The sequence below is a fragment of the Uloborus diversus genome, chromosome 3, assembly GCF_026930045.1.
Source record: "Uloborus diversus isolate 005 chromosome 3, Udiv.v.3.1, whole genome shotgun sequence".
NCBI classification, from domain to species: Eukaryota; Metazoa; Arthropoda; class Arachnida; order Araneae; family Uloboridae; genus Uloborus; species Uloborus diversus.
In genome coordinates, this window is record NC_072733.1 from 55,261,134 (window position 1) to 55,286,013 (window position 24,880).

Below are 24,880 nucleotides of genomic sequence, written 5' to 3' on the forward strand. Positions count from 1 at the left end.
ATTCAAGAGGTAAAGGGGGAAGTTATTGCTGAAGTGACAGATTGAGAAACAAAGGGTATAATTTTGGGGAGATTCAATGGTGCATGAGGTGGGAGACTCAATAGGCAGAGTTAGACGTAAGGTAGCTAGATGTTGTTTGTCAGGGGCTTGGGTGAGAGATGTAAATATGGTTGCTGAAAAGAAGGGGGTATTTAATAAAGAGGATGTAGTTACTTTGTGGGTGGGAACTAACGATGTAGGCCATAGTAACAACGATGAGTTTACAAAGGAATGGGATTCCCTGTTGAACAAAGCAACCAACTGTTCGGCAAATGTTCAAGTGGTTGGTTTGCTTCCCAGATATGGAGAACATAGGAGTTGGTTAAACCAACGGGCTAGGTGTATGAACCTGGTACTCAAGGAAATTTGTGTTAAGCCTAGTATCAGGTTTATTAATGAGTGGAGTAAATGTAAACGCGATTGGATTGCTAGGGATGGCCTGCATCTGAGCTCTACAGGGGTCAAAATGGTTAGTGGTTTGGTTTTAGATGATTTAGAATCAAAAAACTAAGTTGGAATGGGGGCATGGTTTAAGAAGCAGAATTTGAAAGGGACTAACTATTGGGATTTTAGTAGAAACGGAAATAGGATGGCTAATAAGAGAAAAGATTTCAACAGTTGGGATTCAAATAATCGCGCAGCATTAAATGAAAGTAAGATGGGCTTACTTAAGGTTTTATATACAAATGCCCGCAGTATTAGGAACAAGATGGATGAATTGAAAAGCATAAGACGAGAGGTTGGATATTATTGGAGTTACCGAGACATGGGCTGCCGAAAATGATGATTTATTATCTACTGCTGGGTATAATTTGTTTAGACAAGATAGAGAAGGTAACAGAGGTTGTGGGGTTTTATTTTACCTCACAGACACTTTAACTTGCAATGAATTGGTAATTAATGATAAACCTAATGAAATTGATATGATTTGGCTGGAGTTGATGAGCAATAAGGGCAGAAAACTACATTTAGGGAACATTTATAGGCCACCCAACTTAAGCCAGGGTCAAGATGAACAGATGTTTAGTATTATTAGTGACATTTCAAGCAAGGGGGCAGTCATCATAACTTTAGATTTTAATTTTCCAGGAATTGTTTGGAATAATTTTTGCCATAGTAATAGCAGAGAAGAGGAATTTTTGAAAGTAATTGGCGATTGTTTCTTGGATAAAATTGTCACTCAGGGTACTCGACAGGACGTGATTTTGGATCTAGTTTTCTGCGAAATGGAAGGTTCTGTTCAGGGGTTATGTATAGGGGAACACATTGGAGATAGTGACCACAACAGAATTAGGTTTAAGATTAAATTTGATATGCACATAGCAGAGAATTTCAGGTTTGTGCCCAATTTCAGAAATACTGATTTTGTGGCACTTAGGCAGAGTTTGAAAGCAGTTCTTCTTCCGGATTGGACAATAGCGATGTGAATCTTCAGTGGGCAGAGTTTAAGTAAAATCTAGCGAAAACGGTTGGGGACTATGTTTCCTTTAGAAGAAAGGGTGTCAACACTAAAATTTGGCCGATGTGGTTCTCCAGGGAAACTAAAGATGCTCTAAATTACAAGCAAGTCACTTTTCATAGGTTTAAAGAAACTGGTCACAGTGCAGATAGGCTCCAATATTGTAAGGCAAGGCGTATATTTAAGTATTTGGTACGATTCAGAAAAGAGAGTTGGAGCAAAGATTGGCAGATAACATAAACAGGAATCCCAAGAGGTTTTTTGCATACGCTAATTCGGGGAAAGTTCGAAATAGTCATATTGGGCCACTGGTTGATGAGCATGGAATTTTAATTCAGGACGATAGTGATATTGCTAATGTTCTTAGTAACTTTTTTCAAATGTTTTTAACGATAACTGTATCTCAACAATTGACATCAACAAGACACAAGCTATAGTACAGCTTGAGGACGTTGTATTTTCCAGGGATGACGTTTTACTTCATTTGAAAAAAATTAAAGTGACTAAGGCTCCGGGACCAGATAATATTTATCCAAAAATTTTAATTGAATGAGCGGAGGAATTAGCAGATGTAATCGTAAATATTGTCAATGCTTCTTATAACTCGGGGGCAGTGCCAGAGGACTGGAAGCTGGCTAATATTACACCACTCTTCAAGAAAGGGTCTAAAGAGAGTGCGGGAAATTATTGACCTATGAGTCTAACTTCGGTGGCTTGCAAAATTTTTGAAACAATGATAAAAATTAAGATAGTAAATTTTTTAGAGACTAATAATCTATTGACTAGTTTTAAGTATGGTTTCAGGAACGAAAAATCTTGGGCAACTAATTTATTACATTTCTATGACAAAGTTACTATGGCTTTGGATAATAAGAAGCCTGTAGATGTTGTTTACATTGATTTTCCAAAAGCTTTCCACAAGGTATCGCATGTTGCTCTACTTAGCAAATTAGTTGATATAGGAATAGGAAGGAAAACTTTCATTTGAGTAAAAAACTGGCTGACCGGAAGGAAACAAAGGGTAGTTGTAAGGGGAAATTATTCTAATTGGAGTGAGGTTTTAAGCGGGGTTCCTCAAGGATCAGTGTTAGGGCCTGTTTTGTTCATTGTTTTTATGAACGATATTCACAAAAATATTTCTGGGAACATGAATTGTTTTGCTGATGATGTCAAAGTTATGGGGACTGTAGACAATGAAGAACAAGCAAAACAGCTGCAAGAGGATCTAGATCATATTACGGAGTGGGCTGATAAATGGGATATGGCTGTTAATGTTGGGAAATGTCAAGTGCTACGTTTAGGGCATGGAAATAAGTGTACAAGTTATTATTTGCAAGGTTCAGTCATTAGTCAGGCAGACAAAGTTACTGATCTGGGGGTCTTACTGAGTCAGGATTTAAAGTTTAGCCAACAGTGCAGCATTGCTAGCAACAAAGCCAATAAGATGCTTGGGTTTATCAATAGATCTATTTCAAAGAAATCTAAAGATGTTCTTTTGCCCCTATATAGAAGTTTCGTAAGACCTCATTTGGAGTATACTGTTCAGTTTTGGTCCCCTTATATTAAGAAAGATATTAATGTATTGGAAAGGGTTCAAAGTCAGGCTAAAAGGCTAATAAATGGACTTTCTCATTTAGACTATGATTCTAGGCTTAGAAGGCTAAAAATGTAGTCTTGAGCACAGAAGAGACCGAAGGGGCAAGATTCAGTTGTTTAAATTTATTAAAATGAAAGCTGTTACGGGGCTGAAGTTTAGCACTGAAAACAGGACAAGGGGTCATTGTTTTAAGCTATTTAAATCTCGACTAACATCGATATTAGGAAAAATTATTATTATAGCAGGGTAGTGGAACCTTGGAACAGCTTACCGGAAGAGGTGGTAATGAGCAAGGGAGTAGATAGTTTTAAGAGGGCCATTGATCTTCACTGGGGATTGTAAATTGACTAGGACCAGTCTAGCTGGGCCCAGGGCCTGTTGCTGGTCATCACTTTTGTATTTGTATAAAAGGGATAAATTATTTTTTATTAATTAAATTTTAAAGTATCTGCTAGCAGTTGTCTACTTATTCAAAATTTGAAATTTCATGTTTATCACTCAGCATTGAGAAATTTCAACACAAGTTGACAAAAAAAAAAAACATGATCAAGTGTCTTTAATGTATTTAAGAAACTAAAACTGCTCAAAGAATTTTCCTTTACCCAATCTAATAAATTTACTTATTGTTAATGCTTAAAAAATGTTTTGATAAAAATATTATTCGGTACAAAAATCCAATAAGTATCTACAAATTCATGAAGAATTTGAGATATTTTAATGCAATGAAGCTGTAAAACGGCCTTAAGGAAAAAGAATTTCATAGAGCAATTCTAAACCATTCACTAAAACACCAAGTTTGATTTAACATACCTGTAACATCCTGTTTTTCCAAGAACTATCATTCCATAAGAAAGAGGTTTTCTGCTAGAACAGTCACTACAGAAGTATGCTGATGTAGGAATTGGATCATTCAAGCATTCTGCATGATAGGCTTGAGGGCAAGTTTCACAACATATCAATTCTCCACCTGAAAATTTTGAACTATTTTTAAAACCATTTTTGTTCTGAAATGAATTCCATGAATTTTTCCCAAAAACCTTCATAAGACATGCTTTACTTCAGCCACATGTAACAACATTTACCTTGTGAAAGGTAAATAATAAAATCAGGTGAAGTAAACTTGCTACAGATTTCAATGAAAATCATTTAGTAAATAATGCACATCTACAAGTAAGCACAAAAACTGAAATTTTAATACAGTCGAATGAATAGGCACGCATATGGGGGGCAAGTGGGTGCTCAAGCCCCTGTCCTTCTTAGAAATTAGAACTTTCTTGCCTTTAGTACTTTTTTTTTTTTTTTTTTGCAAAAATGTAAAAAAAAATTCTTCTCCAGCCATTAATGAATGAGTTATTAAAAATGTCAACATTTAAGAGTCATTTTTTTTAAGCTTGGACACTTTTGATAGTTGATGTCTTCGATTTTCGTAAAAATTTCAGGATGTGTTAGTGGTACTATGATAAGAAAAAGTGAAGTTTATTTTTTTAAAAAACTGATTTGTTTGCCCTTGAGTAGAGGTCAAAGTTTAAGAACGTGAGAAAAAAGAGCTTAATATATGATTGCTTTGCTTCAAAACCAATGGGTGTAGCAAGCCAATTTTTTTTATGTGGATACTACTTGATACTAGGTACATGCTAGCCGAAATATTTTGGTCGCTCATTCATGGCTTTGAGGGCAAAGGTCAATTGAAAATGCTATTTTTTAAACTTTTTTTGTCCTGTTTGGGCCCGGATATCTGCTAAAGCCGTGAGTAACCCTCGAAAATAAGTATATACCTAACTACTCACCACAGTATAGTACTAAGAAAAACATGAAATAGCATGGGTTACTCTTTGCTTTAGCAGTTAAACGGTCTCAAAGTCGATGATTTTTTAAAAATAGCCAAGTTTAGACGTCAATAACTCTGATCGCGACGCATCAACAACTTTGGAACACAGCTGTAGTTATAGTCGAAGTGGTCTATTTTAAGGTCCAGGTTAGAAACCCATGGCAACTAATAAACTTTTTTAGTTACACGGTCTCAAAGTTGAAAATTTGATCTATAATTTCAACTTATTTTTTTTTTCAATTACTCTATGACTGATGAGTTAGTAACTTCGAGAAACAGTTGTAATGTAGTTGATGTAGATGACATCAAGACAGCGTGATTTTAAATTTTGTTTCGTTATGGTTAACTGTCGTTTATAAGTATTTAAAAATAGTTCTTTATTTTTCTTGAAGCCCAATCTATGTAGTTGAAGAATTAAAAAAACATAAATGCCGCTGTGAACCGTTGCTTTTTCCTTTGATTTTTTAACCTAGAAAAGCATATTTTTGCCCATTAAGGTCATGGTTAGCCTTATCAGCCCAGTGTCCTCACTAGGACACCGGGTGATGGGGTGGAGGATATGATCCTGTTTTGCCTACGCTAAACATATGTCTACGAACTGTGCTGAGTGACCTAAAATCATAAAATGCCAATTTATCAGTGTCTTAAATGTGACAATTGTACTTTCACCTTTTCGCTGAAGGAAATTTGATTTTTTTACAAGTTTATTGAACGTGTCAAATGTGTTTTAATATGCTATCCTATTGGCAACAGAGAATGGTTTCTTTTCGGAGGTTTTTTTTTTTTCAGAGTTGGAGACCAATGTTCCTAGTTTAGCCAATTTGCCTTTCTTTTTTAGAACAGTGTAGGAAAACGTAATTGAAAATTATATTTTTTCCATGGAAATATGTTATCTAATGAATGTGCAAAAGTTGGAGTAGTCAATCATAAATGAGGTCACGAACTTAGGATGGCCTTGTTTGGTGCACTAAGCATATTTTTTGTACTTCTCATATGCAACTTAGGGGTAAAGTAAAATATCAGACCTGAACAATAGCGATCCACTAATACAGTGGTTTTTTTTTTTCTGTTAAAAAAGAAAAAAAGTAAATCAACACGAAAATAGGTCTCAAACATTTTCTACCTTGATTCTTTGCCCACAATTTTCAGAAAATATTTTATTTGACTAACGAGAAAAAAATTATATTGATTATTTTTTGAAACTTGAATCAATTTTTGTCTACCTTACTTTCAATTGAACATATTTTGTTAAACTATATACAGTTTGTTACTAAACCACGTGTTAAGTCTCATTAAAATAGTACAACTATTTGAACACTAGTACTTGTAAACTACTTAAATGAAAAAATAGTTGGTTAACATTAAAAAAAAAATAGCAGTACCTTATCTTTACACAATATCTGGCCAACATTCTCTCTGCTAAAAATTTAAAAAAAGCTGGTTGTTGATAGATTTTGTTTTGAAATGCTCCGCCTTTCAAAGCTTCGGTTCAGTGTTGTTTGTTTAAAATGGCTACATCAGCCACTACTATCCGGTTTTATAGGTTTTACATATAATTTAATGAAGCCATCTATAAAATAAAGTACGAAACTTTAAAAAAAAATCAGAAATACATTTTGAAAAGGGAGAAAACTCAACAACACGTGCTATTAACTATATTGAACAAGTAAAAGTTCGAATTAAAAATATATTTTTTTGAAATTTTAAAAGTGTCATGGGTATGAAGCAGATTCTAAAACTACATCACTTGGAGCACAATTACAGCTGTGTCTGAAAGTCTTGTTTTCGTGGATTAGCTTAGTTGAAACTTGACACTTTATGTTAAAATTATCATTTTTGTGAGACCGTTTAATTAAGCAAGATGATTAGATCCCAAAGTTTTCTGGCCTGAGTCTACAACTAGATCACTTTGAATGTAATTACAGATGTTTTTCTAAGTTACTAACTCACCAATCATAGAGTAATTGAAAAAAAAAAAGAAATTATAGCTCAAATTTTCAACTTTGAGGCCGTATAACTAAAAAAGTTTATTAGTTGCCATGGGTTTCTAACCTGGACCTTAAACTAGACCACTTGGACTATAACTACAGCTGTGTCCCAAAGTTGTTGATGCGTCGCGATCAGAGTTATTGACGTCTAAACTTGGCTATTTTTAAAAAATCATCGACTTTGAGACCGTTTAACTACTAAAGCAAAGAGTAACCCATGATATTTCATGTTTTTCTTAGTACTATACTGTGGTGAGTAGTTAGGTATATACTTATTTCCGAGGGTTACTCACGGCTTTAGCAGATATCCGGGCCCAAACAAGGCAAAAAAAGTTAAAAAAATAGCATTTTCAATTGACCTTTGCCCTCAAAGCCATGAATGAGCGACCAAAATATTTCGGCTAGCATGTACCTAGTATCAAGTAGTATCCACAAAAAAAAAATTGGCTTGGTACACTCATTGGTTTTGAAGCAAAGGAATCATATATTAAGCTCTTTTTTCTCACGTCCTTAAACTTTGACCTCCACTGAATTGCCAACAAGTCAAATTTGAGAAGAAAGAAGCTACACTTTGTCTTATCACAATACTAGCAACATATTCTGAAAGTTTCAGGAAAATCGAAGGTGTCAACTATCAGGCTCCCATTCACTTTGTCCAGCTTTAAAAAAAATGACTCTTAATAACTGTAATCTGTACTGAAATTGGTTTCCATGGCAGTTTTCGCACTCATGTGAGAGAATGGTTTGTTTTTGCGATTGAATGCGATTTTTGTGTTGGGTTCATTTGCTTGCGATTTGTTTCTTCTACAGGGTTGCCAACCTTGGAGAAACAATTTAAGGAGCATCTGTGCTGATTTTGAGAAGCAATTAAAAATTTTGCGGAGCAATTCGGAATTTTGTATGAAAATCAATAAAATTAACTAAAACCACTTGTCTGATTTTTTTAGAGCTTTAATAATTACTAGTAATGTAATTACTAGTATGAAAATAATTATTTCAAAATTAATAAAACAGCTTTATATACAATTTCAATCTTTGAGCATAAGCATATTTAGTTTCCCATATTTACATGTTTGTTATGATGAAATAGCAAAATTTAAGCTAAAAAACTTCGGCAAGGAAATGCGGAGCAAAAGAACTTCTTTGCAAACCCGCGGAGTTTCGCCATTTTTGTGCAGCAACTCCGCAAAATGCGGAGCAGTTGGCAACCCTGCTTCTATTTCTGTGTAATTACCAATGATAATTGATAATTCATGGGGGGGGGGGGCTGTTCGGTATTTTCATCTAGAAAAATTTCAGGGAAACAAAGGTTAAGGGAGTGAGTGCTTTCTGCCTGATCAATCAGAGGCACTTGTTTAGTATTTTATGATAAAATCCCTCTTATGATAAAAGTCAATTTTGAGTGTTATAATCTCATTATAACTGACCAAATAGTTTTTTACATAACTAAGTCTTGAATCTGTATTATTTAAAAATAATTTTTCAATGATAATCACAAAAAATAACTGCAAAATTAACCAATTCAGTTTATTTTATAACTTTTTTAAATCACTATGTGGATAGTTTTATTCCCAAGTATAAAAAAATTTATATTATTCATTTATATGGAATGATTTTCTGTTCAAAATCTAAGGACTCATTTTTTCCACCAAAGGACCCAAATCTGTTTCATTAATGGGTGTCTGGGACCCAGGTTACAGATAGTTGAGCGTTAACACTGTTACTATCCAGGAGGGAAAAAAATTCACAATACTTTTTTATTGTTTCTACCATTTATGTGCACATGTTTTGTTTTCCAAGTAAATTAAGCTTGAAACGGTCCATGTTTAAGGTTTTAAACATGAACAATTCCCACCTTTATTTAAACTAAAATCAATTTTCAGGGATAATAATTCATTGCCATTCATTATTAAGTTATTATTTATTTTATAATAGCACTCAAACGTTAGACCCTTTCCCTCTGCTTAAAATCAGTTTTGGACTCAGGAGGGGGGGGGGGTTATAAATTAAAAAAAGCATTTAATTGGTCATGATAAAAAAATATGAATTTTAAATTGATTTAGGGGATTTGCAGATCAACCATATGTTCATTTTAAGAAAACAATTGGCTCTAAGAACATTCTGTATTGATATTCTGTATTGAAAAAAAAAACATAAATAATATAAAATGTTCAACAACTTTCAGAAAAACAAAAAATTGTTTTTTGACATAATTTTTTTATCTTTTTTAATAAATATTACACCAATGCTTAAAAAATATGTTATTGTAAAAATTCTCATTATTAAAAGTATTTATTTTTATTTTATTCAGAAATTAATTTAGGAGACTTTTTTTTAAGCTCACAGCAAAATAAATGCAATTTATTTTTTTTTTATTTTAAGCTAAATTTTTAAAACAAAAGAAAACAAGACATAAATTCACCAAACTAGTTAAACAAAAGACCAAAGACGGATTTACCAATCTAAATCTTTGTGCCCTTTTAACAGTTTGTATCAAAATAGAAGTTTGTAAGTGAGTATGCACAGTGGAGTTCCAATAAGACTGCAATGTACATTCATATAATACACATGTGTCACAAATAAATTCTTATTTTAATGTTAGCAATCGAAAAACTTTGAAAATGTAATGGAATTTCATCAATTAAAATTTTTAATAGTACAAAACTTGAGCCATTCCCTTTCCCATTATTTTGAAAAAATATTTCTGCACCTAAAACTCATGAGAAAGCTCTCATCTTATTACTTGTCCAATGGTCCAATGGTTATTTGCTAATACATATTATTTTCTAAAAAGTTTTTTTAACAAAATAATAGATGATAAGAAACTATAAAATATGTAGAAGCTTATTGGTTAAAAATAATAAAATCACTGCCTGCTAGCAAATGAACAGGGGCTAAGAGTATTTTCTAGGTTTTTACTGGTAAAAACATAGTTTTTTCCATGTCCTGGTAAAAACCCAACCCTGGCATTGTTCGAAAAGTTGATAGCTTTGTCAACAGGAACTAACATTCCTTTCACAGCTCTTAATTATAACTGTAGCCCTTAATTGAAAATATTTCACTTTCAAGTATTTCCCTACTCCCACATTTTTTTTAAAAAAGGTTATTGTTTGTTTTTAGAACTAACCATTAAATTTCAGTTGACTTTAGAAAGTAAAAGAAATTTCATACATTGTAACCAGTGAAATATGAAAGGGTGTTCCTATGTAACATGTGCGAAATTGTTTGAAGACTTTTAAGGCAACCAGCTCTGAACACTTAGTTTCAAACATAATCAATTTCCTTAAAAAATAAAAATTATATAAGGATCTTATGAGGATCACAAAATAAATAAGAAAGATAACTTTTGAAAAACATTTCTTGTACATGATTAGTGGTAATGCATCAAACGTACTGATGTTGGTCAGGTAAATACCCAGAGGGTAGGTAAATATTTTTTGGGTATTTACCCGGGTAATTACCCAAGGCCTGGGTAAATACCCAAAAATTGGGTATTTTACAAAAAAAAATGCAAAAAGTGAATGGGATTTTTTTTTTTTTTTTTTCAAATCTAAATATGAAATAATTGGTAAAACTACACAGTTTATAATATAGTTTATAGAAAGACTTGATGAAATTATAACAGAAACATATCGTGAACCAATGAATTCTTCTTTTCAATGTCATAATTGGAGAAGTATAAGCAATTCAATGGTGAAATTCAGGATTTCAAAATCACAATTAGGTTAATCATATCCAAAATGAAAAAAAAAAAAAAAAAAAAAGGAAGCATGAGGGATGTTTGGAAGAATAAACTGAGAAGTTATTAAGACTATGATGTTATTTATTTTATTGCTGTTTAAGTGATAATGCGGCAAATATAGAAATAGTTTTCACATTAATAAGCGGAAAAAAAATCAAAATATTGTTTTCTGTTGCCTTGCTCATTTGCATTTGCTCCCTGGTACTTCATGATGAAAATTTATTCAAACTAATTTTAATACACCCAATTAGTGATGTAGGGTGGGATGGTTAATTTTTTTGGGTATTTATCCGAAGGCAGTGTAAATCCCCTAGTAATTGCGCATTTTGCAAAAAAAAAAAAAAAATTAGGTGGTATCAAAAAGTGATTATTTTCTTTTTAAAACAAGGACTGTAAAATGAAAGATTAAAAATATAAAAACATATATATATATATATATTTTTTTTTTAATTAAAGGCTTAATGAAATCTTTCTAAAAAAAAAAACTGGCAGAATTTAGAATGAACTGTTCTAAAATTTGAATAGGAAGGCAGGATAATTTATTTTTTTAGGGGGTTAAAGCAAAGGGACTTATTAATTTTGTCATATTCAGGGTTCATACTCAACTTTGAAAATCCAAAGTAAGGAGTTTTTAAGGAGTTTTGCAGGAGTTCATTTTATTTTTTAAGGTCTAGTTTCCTGTTTGAAGATGTATTTTTTAAAACTTATTTCAGAAAAACTATGTACAACCCTAATGTTATTTATTTTTGTTTTCATACAAAACATTGAACGCACAAACATACTAAATTTATAGTAAAATATGCATTTACTGCATTATCTTTGACGTGAGTCGCTTCGGAATCAAATTCAAATACAGGGGGGGGGTAAATAAATGAATTTATAGAAGCAGAAAAAAAAAACCTTTAGAATGGTACTTTAACAAATCTACGAGATGTTATTTTACAAATAACTATCTACATAATCGTCATAAATTTGAAAAAAAAATTCGGATGTGGGGAAGAAATTTGTGTAACGAAAAAATCGGATTTCCGGTATTAGCAGACGAATAAATAGCGGAACTTTGGTAAAATTAGGTACAACGTAATCACTCCTATCGGACTGGCGATAGAAAAACATTTTTGAGGTCATGTAGAATAAAAAAATAAGGAGTTTGTAAGGAGATAATAGCAAAATTCAGGAGTTTTAAGGGCCCTTGTTTTCTTTTCTTAAAAAGCAGGAGTTTATAAGGAGTTTGTAAGGAGCGTACGAACCCTGATATTAAATGGCACGAACAAGTTTGTACTTCAAACTCGAGCAGTCAGTGAATCCTAGTTGTCCAGTGAATTAAAGAAGAGGCTCCTAGATGATGAAGTTTTTTCGCTTTGTATTGTTAAAATGGTTCATATTTTAGAATCAATAGTGAAGTTGATTTATCTCTAGAGTCAAATGATCCGCAAATACATTTGGTTTATGGGCAGTTCAACAAATTAGAGAATATATTACAGGAACAGCTTCCCATATCCCCTTTGCAAAAAATTGAAGAAAGAGAAATTTTGAATAAGTTTAAAGAAAGGAAAGAATTTGGCACTGGTCCAATTCATCTTGCTGCAAATATTTTGGATCCAATGATGCAAGGTGCAGATCTGAAACAACCTGATCTGCTCGATGGTTTAACATTTATATATCAAGTTGGGAAGAATATGAAATCAGATAGTGTTCAACTGAAGACTGAACTTGTTCATTATAGGGAAAAGACTGGGATATGCAGAAGGAAAATATTGTGGGAAGAATTAGAAAGTATGAATCCTTTGTTATGATGGAGAAGTTAACGTGGAACTAGTATTATAGTAGAAGTGCCTTTGCGGATTTTAAATGCTCCTGTTTCATCAGCCGCTACTGAAAGAACTTTCAGTACTTTCAGTTGGATGCATATCAAAAAAAGGAATCGTTTAACATTGGAAAGAGCATGTAAGCTCACCTATTTAGCTTATAATTGGAAACTTCTAAATTTTGATGAATCAAACGAAAAAAAACCTTCTAAATAGGGAAGTTTTCGATTTTTCAATTTTATTTTTATATGATAGAGTAATGTGTATGAACATCATAGGTGAAAAAAAATTTGCGATACAATAAGTTGTTTTTTTTAAATTAATTTTTAAAGTTCAAATATGAACATATAATAGGTTGCAACTTCCCTATTGTGATGAATCAAACGAAAAGAAACAAAGACTCCAAATGCATACTACACCTGAAAATCAACAAGTCAAGAAAGACTCGCTCAAGAAACAGAATAATTTGTCCAATTCTTCTGAAAGTTCTGACTCGGAGATCAACTCAGAAACATCTGAATCTGATTCAGATTAGTTTTAAACCACAATATAAAAACTTAAAACTATTACAGTTGTGAGTGCTTTCTTTTCTTTTTCTTTCTTTTTTTTTTTTTTTTTTTGATTTCTGCTTTTTCCCATTGTTGGTATTACTTTTCAAGAATTTAAATAATATCTGAAAACAAACTGTACAAAAGAAGTCAAAAGTATTCTAAAATATACTTTTTGACATGAAGCAAAAACGTGTAATAAACATTTTTTTTCTTTCAAGCATACACACTTTTGAAAGATATAAATATCTTTGTGCTTAAAAATAAAAGCAAATAATACATGATTTTTAATGTTGTATTATTTGATTTTATAATCACTTTTATTTTAGGGATCAAATGTTCTTCTTTTTAAAATACTATTTTGGGATTTTATTTTAAGTCATTCCATCAGTAACACAGGATTTCTGAGACAGTATCAAAATTCTTTCCTGCTGCAAGTGCAGGTATCTTCAATTTTTCTTTCACATTATCAGTTCTTTATCATTTTGAAACAGACCTCAGCAGTTTCTTTCCTTTAGAATTAATTTAAAAAATTTTAAACATCTTCAAACACATTTTACTGAAAAAGGATTGATCAAGTATTTTTATGCTAACATTTAAGTTGTATTGCATTCATTTTTAGTATTAAATTGTTTTGTTCCTTAAATTAAAACATTGTAAAACAGCTGTAATATTTCTTTTTTTTCTCACAATCAATACATATGCTTGAAATACAATAAAAAGAGAAAGTCAAAATATCAAAATGAAATAAGCGAACTAAGGACTTATACGTTATCAGGGGGTAAACCAGCCACTTAGTTTGCAAGGTCTATTCTTCAGAACATCTTTGGTTTGTTTCTTTCTCTATTTTTGAATTTCAAATGTTTCTGTATGATATATATATATATATAGCGTTCCCGTTATGCGTTTTTCAAAGGGCGCGGCGCCCTGCCCCTTTCCTTTAAAGAGCTGATGCGCCCTGCCCTCTTTAGACCCGAAGAAACGTGCCCTGCCCCTGCAGTAGAATAAGTGTGTATTTTATATTTCTCATTAAAAGGGTACATCGCGGCGATTTTTTTTAAATTTATTGCTTTATAATATTGCACTGTTTCTTTCCCCACAATCGTTTTCAGGAAAATATTTATTAAATGAAATATTTGCAACCATTCGCATTTATATCGTGATATCATTCATGTCGTGAATAAAGGGCGTGAATCAGTGATGGGAGATCGCCAAGATCTCCCCAAAAGGTCCTTATTCATCAAATCTAAATCGTAACATTTGATTTTTCTTTTCCTTTTTTGGATGATTTTCTTCTAATTAAGTATAATGTAAGTATGGTATAAGTGCATCGTTCAAGAAATTTCATTCGGTTAAATTAGAATCACCACCCTCTCCTGAAAATGTAAGTTTCAGCCCCCCTTCTATAACCATTTGATTTATTTATTTACGCTGCTTTATTTCACTTTCATTTTTAATTACACATGAACATGAACATATGTCTTTTTCTGGAAGGCCTGGAGCTTAGAGTTCCTAAATTCCCTGTATAAAAAATGTCTAATAGGAAGTTTAAAATTAAAAACGACTAAAAAATTTAAAAGTGAAAAATAAAAGGAAGTGAGTGGATAGGCCAATCAGAGGAGAGGATGGCTCCTCCCACCCTGGTGGCGAAATCCCGCGTAAGAATGGGGGTCATTCGAAGATGGGAAGCCGAGGCGACAACAGAGAGCACTTTTCTCCGCGTTCGCCTCAGTCCTGTAGAATTGCATCAATAAAGGTCGGGTCAGGTGGCGTTAGAGGAAAACATCTTAATACATGACTCGCCCGTGTTTCCCGAATGGCAGAGCACCCCTACACATCTATCGGTATATTAATAAAAATATTAATTTGCCAATTTCCGGGCAGGGGAAGCTCTTTATACTATCGCTATTTTAGTCTCTTTATGTCTCTATTTGAAAATTTAGTGTATTTTCGATCTTTTCCCTATTTCTTAATCACATGTGACTATCTTTTTTTTCTCTCTCTCCTTTTTATTTTTCTGCAATCTTTATGCGCACGCCGAAGTTCATCGGTAACGGAGTGTACGCATGACGTCATCTTCGTGGAATCTGGCGATGGGGTTTTCCCTTATCCAAGCTGAAGTCCTAATAAAACGCTATTTTTGGGCTACGGAGACAGTCTCCCGAACAATAATCGAAATGCTAATTGCGAAGATCTTTGATGAGCGTAGGAAAAGGTGTTAAGTCCAACCGTTCCCGTTTTTTTTTTTTAATAAAGCTGAATACAGCCTTTTTTTTTCTGATACAATTGTGCGACTTAGTTGTCCTGAAAGGTTATTAGCCCAAAGTGGAAGAATTTGGGGGATTGTTAGTATCGAAAATGGGGCGGGGGGGGGGGGGGGATTTTTGGGATACAAATATGCAAGGAGGAGTGGATGCAATTTTGTGATACAATTATGAGAATTAGTTTTTCTAGATGGTATTGGCCCAAAGAGAAAGAATTCGGAAGTTGCCAGTCTCAAAAGTGATCCAGGGGGGAGTGGGGGAAATTTTTGTAATACAATAATGGGAGAGGGGGGATATTTGTTGTACAATTATGGGAGTTATTTTTTTCTGAAAGATATTGGCCCAAGGAGAAAGAATTTGGATGTTACCAGTCTTAAAAATGGTGCAGGAGGGCATGGGGGGGGGGGTTGTGATGCAATTGTGCAGGGAGGAGTGGGGGCGATTTTTGTGATGCAATTATGGGAGTTAAGTTTTTCTGAAAGTCATTGGCCCAAAGAGAAAGAATTGGATGTCGCCAGTCTCAAAAATGGTGGTGGGGAAGAGGAGGAGGTTGCGATACAACAATACAGAGGCGGGAGACAATTTTCGTGATACATTTATGGAAGCTAGTTTTTCTGAAAGGTATTGACCCAAAGAGTTGTTGAACTATGCACGATTTTTGCAGACAGATTATGTAGTTGTCGATGAAAGCTTTTCGCAGACAGCTACAAAACTTTCTGCCACTGGGGCTGTTGGAGATACTCCCAAAATGTTTTTGAAACAGCTGTCTTAAAAAATCTCTTAGCAAAAGCAATCACTGTGAACAAAATTTATATTTCAGTTTGCAATGATATCATGATGTAAACCAAAGCATGAAGACCTCAATTATTTTCATTCATTTGTTCAAAACCGTTAACATTTAGGAATAACTTTCTGAAAACACGGTAATAGTGCATAATTCCTTAATGCTGCATGTGTCGCATGTCATGCTTAACATTACCATGTTAGTGTAATCGTATAGCCATCTTATAATCTCCGCTTTGGGTTTACGAACCTTTTTATATTCGCACTTTAGTGTACAATATTATGCATATTGAACTAAAATACAAAAATATTTTTCGCATATTTATTTTTGTTTCTTTTATTGATTGGCTATTTGTATAAAGCACAGTAATAAAAGGTGAACTTTAGCAGGGTGCCCCCTGGGGGGGGGGTTCATAGCGCAGATTGAGCCACGCCATTGAAATTTTTTAAGTGGGGTTGTTTGAGGGCATTTTTCTTTTTTTTTTTGGGGGGGGGACTGTTTATTTTGAGTGGAAGGTCTTTGCGATAATTAGGGAGGGGTGAGCCCTTGCTGGGGGGGGGAACGATTTGGAAAACGGGGGATGTAGTAAGTATCTTGTAAATAAATTTGTTTATTTTGGAACAGTTTATATTTGGTAAATAGAATTAAAACTGAGAAATTTTTCTTCATTTTTTACGTCCGACACCATAGAATTGCCCAGAACGTCCTTTTAAAGAAAATGTAACAATCTCTGCTTACATCTTGAGAGTTACTTAGTGTCATAAAAATGAATTATTGATGGATGTACCACATCTATAAAACAACTTTCATAAAACTTAAGTGATGTTCCTATTGATGTGATGCATAAGGGAATCAGCTATCAATATTTTCCAAGACAATTTGATTAGACCAGATCACTAGATATATAATTTTAATCTAAATTTGAAAATTATGAGTATATTCCTGTGAGTTTCTTCTTTTTAATTTCATGACTGTAATACACATAGTTAGTACATGGTTTAATATGTCACAAAAGTGTCTTCAGGATCACTCCAAACCCGATTGTTTAGGAAGAAGAAATTCGCAATTTACTCGACTTAAATTTGACCCAATTATTAAATACGACCATGCACTCATACCTAGATCTAATAGGGGGTCATTAAGTGTTGTTTAAAAAGAAAAAAAAAAGTATGTTGCATTATTGTCAACAAATTTGCTGAATCGGAAATTTTTAGAAGCTCACGTTCTTCTTTTTTGGCCGAGCGGGGGGGGGGGGGGGGGGGGGGTCTTCCTGATTTTGGAGGGGTATGCATCCTTGCTCTTGGGGGGGGCACCCCTTGTGTTGACTTCCTACTGGGTCATCCCCGAGTGCCTTTTACTTCCTAAAAAGTGCCTCTTTTTAAATCGAAAATGCCCTCTCTGAGAAATTTACCCTGCCCCTTTTTGAAAAAAATGTGAACACTATATTCATATATATATATAAACATCAATAAAACAAGCAAACAAGGTTACAACATAGATAAATGACAGAGATGAATGATGATTCTTCAGCAGTGGAAACTTCATCCAATAGTCGAAAGACCAAAAAATCATACTAAAACTAAATGTAGGATGTCCTGTTCCAAAAAAGCTAGCATTCAGGATTACATTGGGCTAAATGCACTACATGTGAAAAATGAATGCAGATTTTTGGAACTAAGACCTAAACTAAGCACTGGGGTTTTGTCTTGGACATTAGAAGCCAAGGCTACCAATAATGTTGGAACAGGACATCCTACATTTAGTTTTAATATAATTTTTTGGTCTTTCAACCATAGGATGAAGTTTCCACTGCTAAAGAGTTCTGGCTTCATCTCTGTCATTTATCTATTGTTGTAACCTTGTCTGCTTGTTGTTTTATTGATATTTATATTTACCTGGCTCATCTGTTTAGCTGCTTTGCACACCTTTGGGCTTGTGGTTTATGGAATTCTAATTTTTCTCTTTAATATGTTTTCAATATATATATATATGAATATGAGATGCAGAATACGCCTGAACATTTGAACTAGGTTTGGAGGAAATTTCTGCAAAAGGTATAGGTAAATAAATAGTAATAATAAATTCAGTGACGTTTCGTTACATTTTGATGTCATGCAGGGACACATTACTGGGCTATGAAAGACTAGGACCTTAAAAAATTGATGTTTGCTTTTTTTTTTTTTTTGTAACCAGTGAGCTTTTTATTTTTTGTAGAATGGCTTTTTATATCTGAAATTTGGCTATCAACATTGATTAGGCATATCCAACACATTTAATGTGAATATCATATTAGATTGCTAAGTTGTTTCACACAATAATTCTTTAAATATGTCATCAAAATACAATTTTTGGCAAAAATTTGTTATGTACATGGTTGGTTATATATATAAATAGTGGAATACATGCAGAAAAGTATTTAAGTTGAATAAAAACTTTTGAAATAAATACCCTGGAAAATACCCATTTTGGATATTTACCTGGGTATATACCCTGGGTACTTATCCCAAAAAAATAAATACCCGGGTATTTTACATCTCTAATCAAATGGTAAAATATTTTTCTTATTTTCTATTTATTCATTAGTTAAATATAATGAACATAGAACTCAATTATAAAAGTGACCACCAACACTTCTTGAAAGAACTGTCCTCACATATATAATAGCAAATTCACTGATCCAGTAACGCTCCTGGCGTTACCAATAATGAAACTTGTGCCACAGCATGATAATTTGACAATACTTTTTGGTAATGTTTGAAATGCAGGGAAATGCTTTATTTTGAAAAGGCTGAACTGGATGTTTTACTGGTAAGACTAATTCTAAGAAAATGAAGAAGCAAAAAAAGTGGTCAACAATTACCACTATCTACTAAGATAGGGTGAAAATTTCAACTATCAAAAGATCACCAAACAGGCAATTGCTTCGTTCAAATGTTGAAGCAATTTTTACCCGTTATACCTCGGCAGGCGATTGTCTAGTAATATAATGGCATAATCACCATTAAATAACTGTTCAAAGAAAATAAAAACTAAAATTATTCTTACCCTGTTCACAGATCATACATTTTGAAGTATTAATGAAAGTTGTTGATTTGCTGGTTTGATTCAAATGATCAGGACAAAGTATAGTTGTTTCACTTAAATACTTCGAGCCAGCAGCAATGCAACTATCACGATTATGAAACGCTGTTGGACAGAAAAAGCACCTTAGAAATGGACCTGAAATAAAGTTTTAAAAACCACAAAACTTAAAAAACATACTTGATATTAGAAACGCAAATAAGAGATATTGTTTTTATAATAAAAACAAGAATGAATAAAAAATGTACATGAATTTAACTGCCAATGGTAGAGCTATAAGTTTGAATTTTTACAATTATAAAATAACTTTGGTAAATTTTTGAAAGTATCTTTTAAAAAGATTTTTTTTTTACTTTTTTATTTTAAAGAAAATAGTGGAGGAATGTGGGGCAAAGTGAAACTGAAATATTTACTTTTAGTATCAGTTATCTGGTTGTATATAAAGTCTATTCTAGTCAGGAAAAGGTTCTCTCTAAAGATCAAAGCATATTACAATGCAAGCAGTTTTCAAAAATCGATACTGATATTGTAATACATTTTTGTAGGTTAAAAATTATTTTTTATTATTATAAAATGATAAAGTTCTTGATATTTACATTTTAAATATTGATAGAGACTTGCCATATTAGGTGCAGTACTTATTTAATATTAAGCCTACATTTATTTTAAATGTTTTGTGCAATTAGTTAAGTGCTTGTGGGGTGAAATAGGTGGGCCTCGATACACTCAACTATCAATAACAATTAGCAAAATAATAATAATTAGTTAAGTGCTGTTTTACAGATTTGCAAGAGTGCCAGAGTTTCAAATTTTGATGCTGAATTTAAATTTTGTAAATTTAAATAGTTAATTTTATTATATAATGTTCTGGTGCAATCTTGATTCCAAGAGGCGGGCCATTAATATGAAAAGAAGTAAATTATTTTCCAAAGGTATTGGCAACCTTAATTTGCATTAGTTTTTTTCTCTTTGTTCTTTCCTTCTTGCAACAAGATCACGTCAGCAGAATATGCAAATTGTCAGTAGCATTTAAGCTCCCGGCACTTTGCCTCATGCTTCTCCCTTTCAATTTCAACCCAAGTCAAGGTTGCTTTTCGGCAGCTCAGTTGAGTCTGTCCATTTTTCTGACAACTTTGGCGACTTAGAATGTTTGCCTCAGAAGTCATTTAAAGTATAATGAGCTCCTTAATATTGTAAAGAGCATATTCTCAATATTTTGTTTAACATGTCATTGTATATATCATAGCCATAATAAACAAGTTACTTTTAACTTTGGCTCTTCTTGATATTGCACAAGATAAATATGCTTTTTCAAGAACTATCACACGTCCTGGTTGAACTTTCACTAAAAGTTAATGAGCTGAGCACTTATAAAGGCTCAGATTAACAAAATTAAATATACTTTTAATATTTCGCAACTGAATAGTAAAGAAACTTATATGTTTGACAATTGGTCAACAAACCAAGGTTGATAAAAATTGCGATTTTTTTAATGAAAAGAAAATCAGATTTATTTTTTATTTAGGTCAGATTTTTTTTGATTTAAATAGCACAGTTGAAACTTAAATGTACAGCAGTTCCTCGATACATCGCGCCTGGATATATCGCTCATTCCGATAGATCCCACTTTTCTTCTGTCTCCCGAAATGAAACATTAAATCCTAAAAAGAAAAACCTTGCTTTATGCTTGAACCATTCATGAAAATGTATGGTATTTCTCAGAAAATGTCTGTTTCATCTTTATTTTGTCAATGAGCAAAACGAAGAATCTTTAATTTTTCTGAATATGCTGGAAAAGGAGCAGTAATTCATGTCCTCCAAATGTATGTACCTGCAGTATATTTAAGTTTAAGATAGTTTGGAAACTACAAGATATTTACTTATGTATTGATACTAAGGACTTAACAATGAGTGAGATACAACAGGCAATTGTCATACTGACCCGAAAAGAACATACGCCCTCTACCGACTTTAGTACAGAAAATATTTGAGCTTGGTTGCACAAATCGGGATTTGCATCAAAGAAAGGAAAAATAATCTGGATGGGTGAAAGAGTTTTCTGGAACCAATCTGGTTACATTTACTTTGCACATCCTTTCTACTGCAAATCGAAGGGATTAGAAAATCTATTGGGAATAAGAAGGTAGTGGAATGCTCATTATTTTCTCACTGTAGTTAAGAAATATCATCTTCAATTCGCCATTTGATATTTGTACCTCTCTCCCTCTCTGATGCTGAAAATTCATACTAAAATTTAACTCTTTTTTAAATTTTAATACATGTGATAGTACACTCGTGAATTACATCAAAACCATTTGAAAATCATGTCAAAAAGAAAGAATGCTAATTTACTTGTATCTTGAATTGATAATTATTTTTAATGACGTCGGTTATATCGTGCTTTTTCTTTGTACCCCGAAAAGCGCGATATAACAGGGGGCTACCGCACATAAGTAACATTTGATTCTAACAAATTAAACTGTGCAAGTTAGATGTCTAAATCAGATTAAAAAAAAATTTATACATAATGAGAAATACCTAGAACTAAAGTTGGCCAGATTGGATAATTTTAGTCACATCTGGCAACCATGAACAGAAGAGCATATCAGAGTTTGACAAAAACTTGTTACAATATCAAGTCCCATGTCCAATCTATTTGGCAGACATTTTTTAACAATCAAAATAAACAACATCTTTTCCCCTTTTCTAATAATAATAATATTAATAGCAATAAGAATAATTAAATTTTGAAATAATATAAAATTTTATTAACTGGAAATAAAGAAGAAAAATAACAGAGCATTGAATAATTTTCCTCTTTTTTTTTCTTTTCAAATAAAAGAACCATAAAGTAAAATGAATGGTTAAAAAAAAAAACACCTGCTTGACTTTTAAATCTTTAAATAAAATTCACCAAGGACTGAAAAGCAGACTTTTTTTTTTTGCTTAATTCTTGTTTCATTAAATAAATATAAATAACATTGTCAATAAAATTGGCAAAATAAATATCTGGTTTCATATATTCTTTGCAAGTTACAAAGAACACAACGTTCAGTCCCGTTTTAAAATCCATAAAGATAATGTATAAAAAATTTTGTTTTAATGAAACAAATTTCTTCAACAACGACTTATGAACTTACAACAAAATGTTTTTTTCAATGAGTATGAATATTTTTCACTTAATGCTGTTTTTGAAAATCAAAATCGACTTTCACAAGTCACGATGTGAAAATTCCATTAGTAATTTCAAAACAGAACCATTCAGGTCAGAAATCTGCTCATGCTGGAACAACAAAAATGTCATGAAAAACGTGTGAGACAAAAAAAGCCTGTGTTTAGTCACACATAGTCCATTTCTGCACATTGGTCAGTATAAGTGGCATTCATAAATTAGAATCTTTTATAACATCATCTGAGATCAAATCTCCCATAAAAAAGAAAACACATTTTGTGAAGATGACAGATGAATAAAAAAGTCAAGGTTCAATATTTTTTTCTTTGTTTTACAGAATAAATAATGCATACCTGCCAACATCTAATGGGGGAAAATCCAGTAGATCATTAAAAAATCCAGATGTTTATGACGAATTTTTTGTTGTGTGTTAGGATATTAAGAAATTTTTTATTATCCTTCTTAGTACAACCAAATGTTCCTTACATCCTACACACATTCAAGAGAAATGATCAAAATTCAGGAATCTCCTGGAAAAACCAGTAGAGTTGGCAGGTATGATGAATGAACTTAATTATATTTTAAATTGTTAGTAAAGATAAATGTTGTAGATTTAATTATATTAGAGAGAGTGTTGATTCGCAAATTTAACACTTTAACAAAAACGCAGAAGTTTTAAGACTGTAATAACAAAAAAATTTTATTGGTCCCCTGGAGTTTATTGTAACGGGAATTCACTGTATTATTGACTTTTTATTACGACATTAGATCCTTCATCTTATATTTGTTCACAATTTGTTTTCATGAATAATACAATGTCTGCACAAAATTATGAAACATGGCGACAAAATGATATGTTTTTTATCATTTTTTGAGAAATTTCTAGTATTGGTATTAAGGTATCACATTTTAGAAATACTGAATACGGGTACTGCAATCCCTACATAGCACAAAATATCAAATAGTCAGCAGTCAATTTAGTTTTCAGCTAAAATCTTTCAACAAACACTAACAAATATATAACTTCAACTAACCTTTGAAAGACATGATGTTTTCTGCATTTTCTGAGTAGCATGTCAAACAGGAATGAAATCCGCATATTTTATCTGAAGAGCTATTACGAATTCTTGTGTAGCAGTATTTGTTAAGGCATTTATCATGATAGAATTTTCGGCATTTTGAATACTTGCATTTTTTAATTAAACCATTCGACTTTTTACAGATAAAACAAGCAAAATTACCTAGTGGAAAGGAAAAATCATATCATTAAACATTTTCAAAAGTTTAAGCAGTATACATGGGTTAAAATTCACATTTGTATGAGGGGGAACTTAACTTAGTGTCTTAAGTGATTGCTTTTTCATTTAACTAAAACAAAAGTCACTACAGGTACAATTTTGTACCTTATGGTCCGACTAAACAGAGTCAAAAAATGGCGATTTTCAAGTTATTACTGGAATGTAAGTAAAGTCTTAGTACTGAGCCAGAACAATGTATAAAAGAAACTTTGAAATTTAAACACCAGTGCGCAAGAGTATGAGTCCCAATCCTTGTATGCACTAGACAAATGTTTTAAGCATTACCTGCAAAGTAGTGGTAACGTGACTTATTTTAGCCTGGCTTTAAAATACAGATATGTTAATTAGCCAAGATGAAACAAAAACAGCAAAACAAATTTTAAATACCTTACAAGCAGAGTAACATTTAATATTTGATTAAAGCCACAGTTTAGCTATCATAAAAGAATAGCATAGTATGTAAAGTTGTTCCATATGGCTTGAACATTATATCCTGATTAAAAATAAAATTTCTAGCATCTTTGTTAAATTTTTCAGTTTGCATAAATTTTGCAAAATTTTTGAAGTGTTTTGGAATTTCACATTACATGGCCAGATTGTATGTTTTATGAAAGTCAATGAAATAATACTATTCCTCAAAATCTTATTATTCTTGTATATGATGTAAAAAAATAAGGCTCACAACTGGAACTCAGTTTATCCTAAGGGAAAATGGGATCTTAAAAAAGGGGCTTTCTTGAGTGTGACCCATTCTGGAATTATACAAAACAGTTGTTTTTGTCTTAATTTAGGCTAAAGTAGTTGCAATAGTAGTTTTCTCAGGAAACTTTTTCTTCACGAAAATTTAAGCTTCGCGAAATAGTTTTGTTTTTCAACTTTAGGTCTGTTTCTATAAAATTTACGAAATTTTCAATTCGCAAAATCACCGATATCTTCAAATTTTGCAAATATAAGTGCTTTTGAAGTATTACAGCAATAATCTCTTTGAAATCTATAACGTTCATCCACGAGACATTCTCGGCAGCCAGAAAAAGCAAAGGAATTACTAACTTGGCGGTTATCGTCAATTCATATAACTTTCTTTTTAAGTTAAGCTCTATTCAATACAAATATAGGCGAAATATGAAAATTACGATGGCAAACAACTAATGTCTTCAAACAGATAGAGCTTATGGTGTAAAAATGATACGCTTGAGGTCAGCTCGTATTTTAATCTCTCTTATTTCTCATTGCATCCACTGATGTACCGGGGGGTGATGGGGAGGGGAGGGG

The 24,880-nt window shown here is 32.4% G+C and overlaps 1 protein-coding gene across 1 annotated transcript in view; it reads right to left on the reverse strand.

Moving 5' to 3' along the window:
• Positions 1-23,339: 23,339 nt before the first annotated feature.
• Positions 23,340-24,880, reverse strand: part of LOC129218753 (histone-lysine N-methyltransferase NSD2-like) — a 136,349-nt gene continuing 134,808 nt past the window's right edge. The window contains exon 8 of the mRNA XM_054853076.1: positions 23,340-23,551. Coding sequence (XP_054709051.1) covers positions 23,340-23,551 — 212 coding nt within the window. The remainder of the gene's footprint in view (positions 23,552-24,880) is intronic.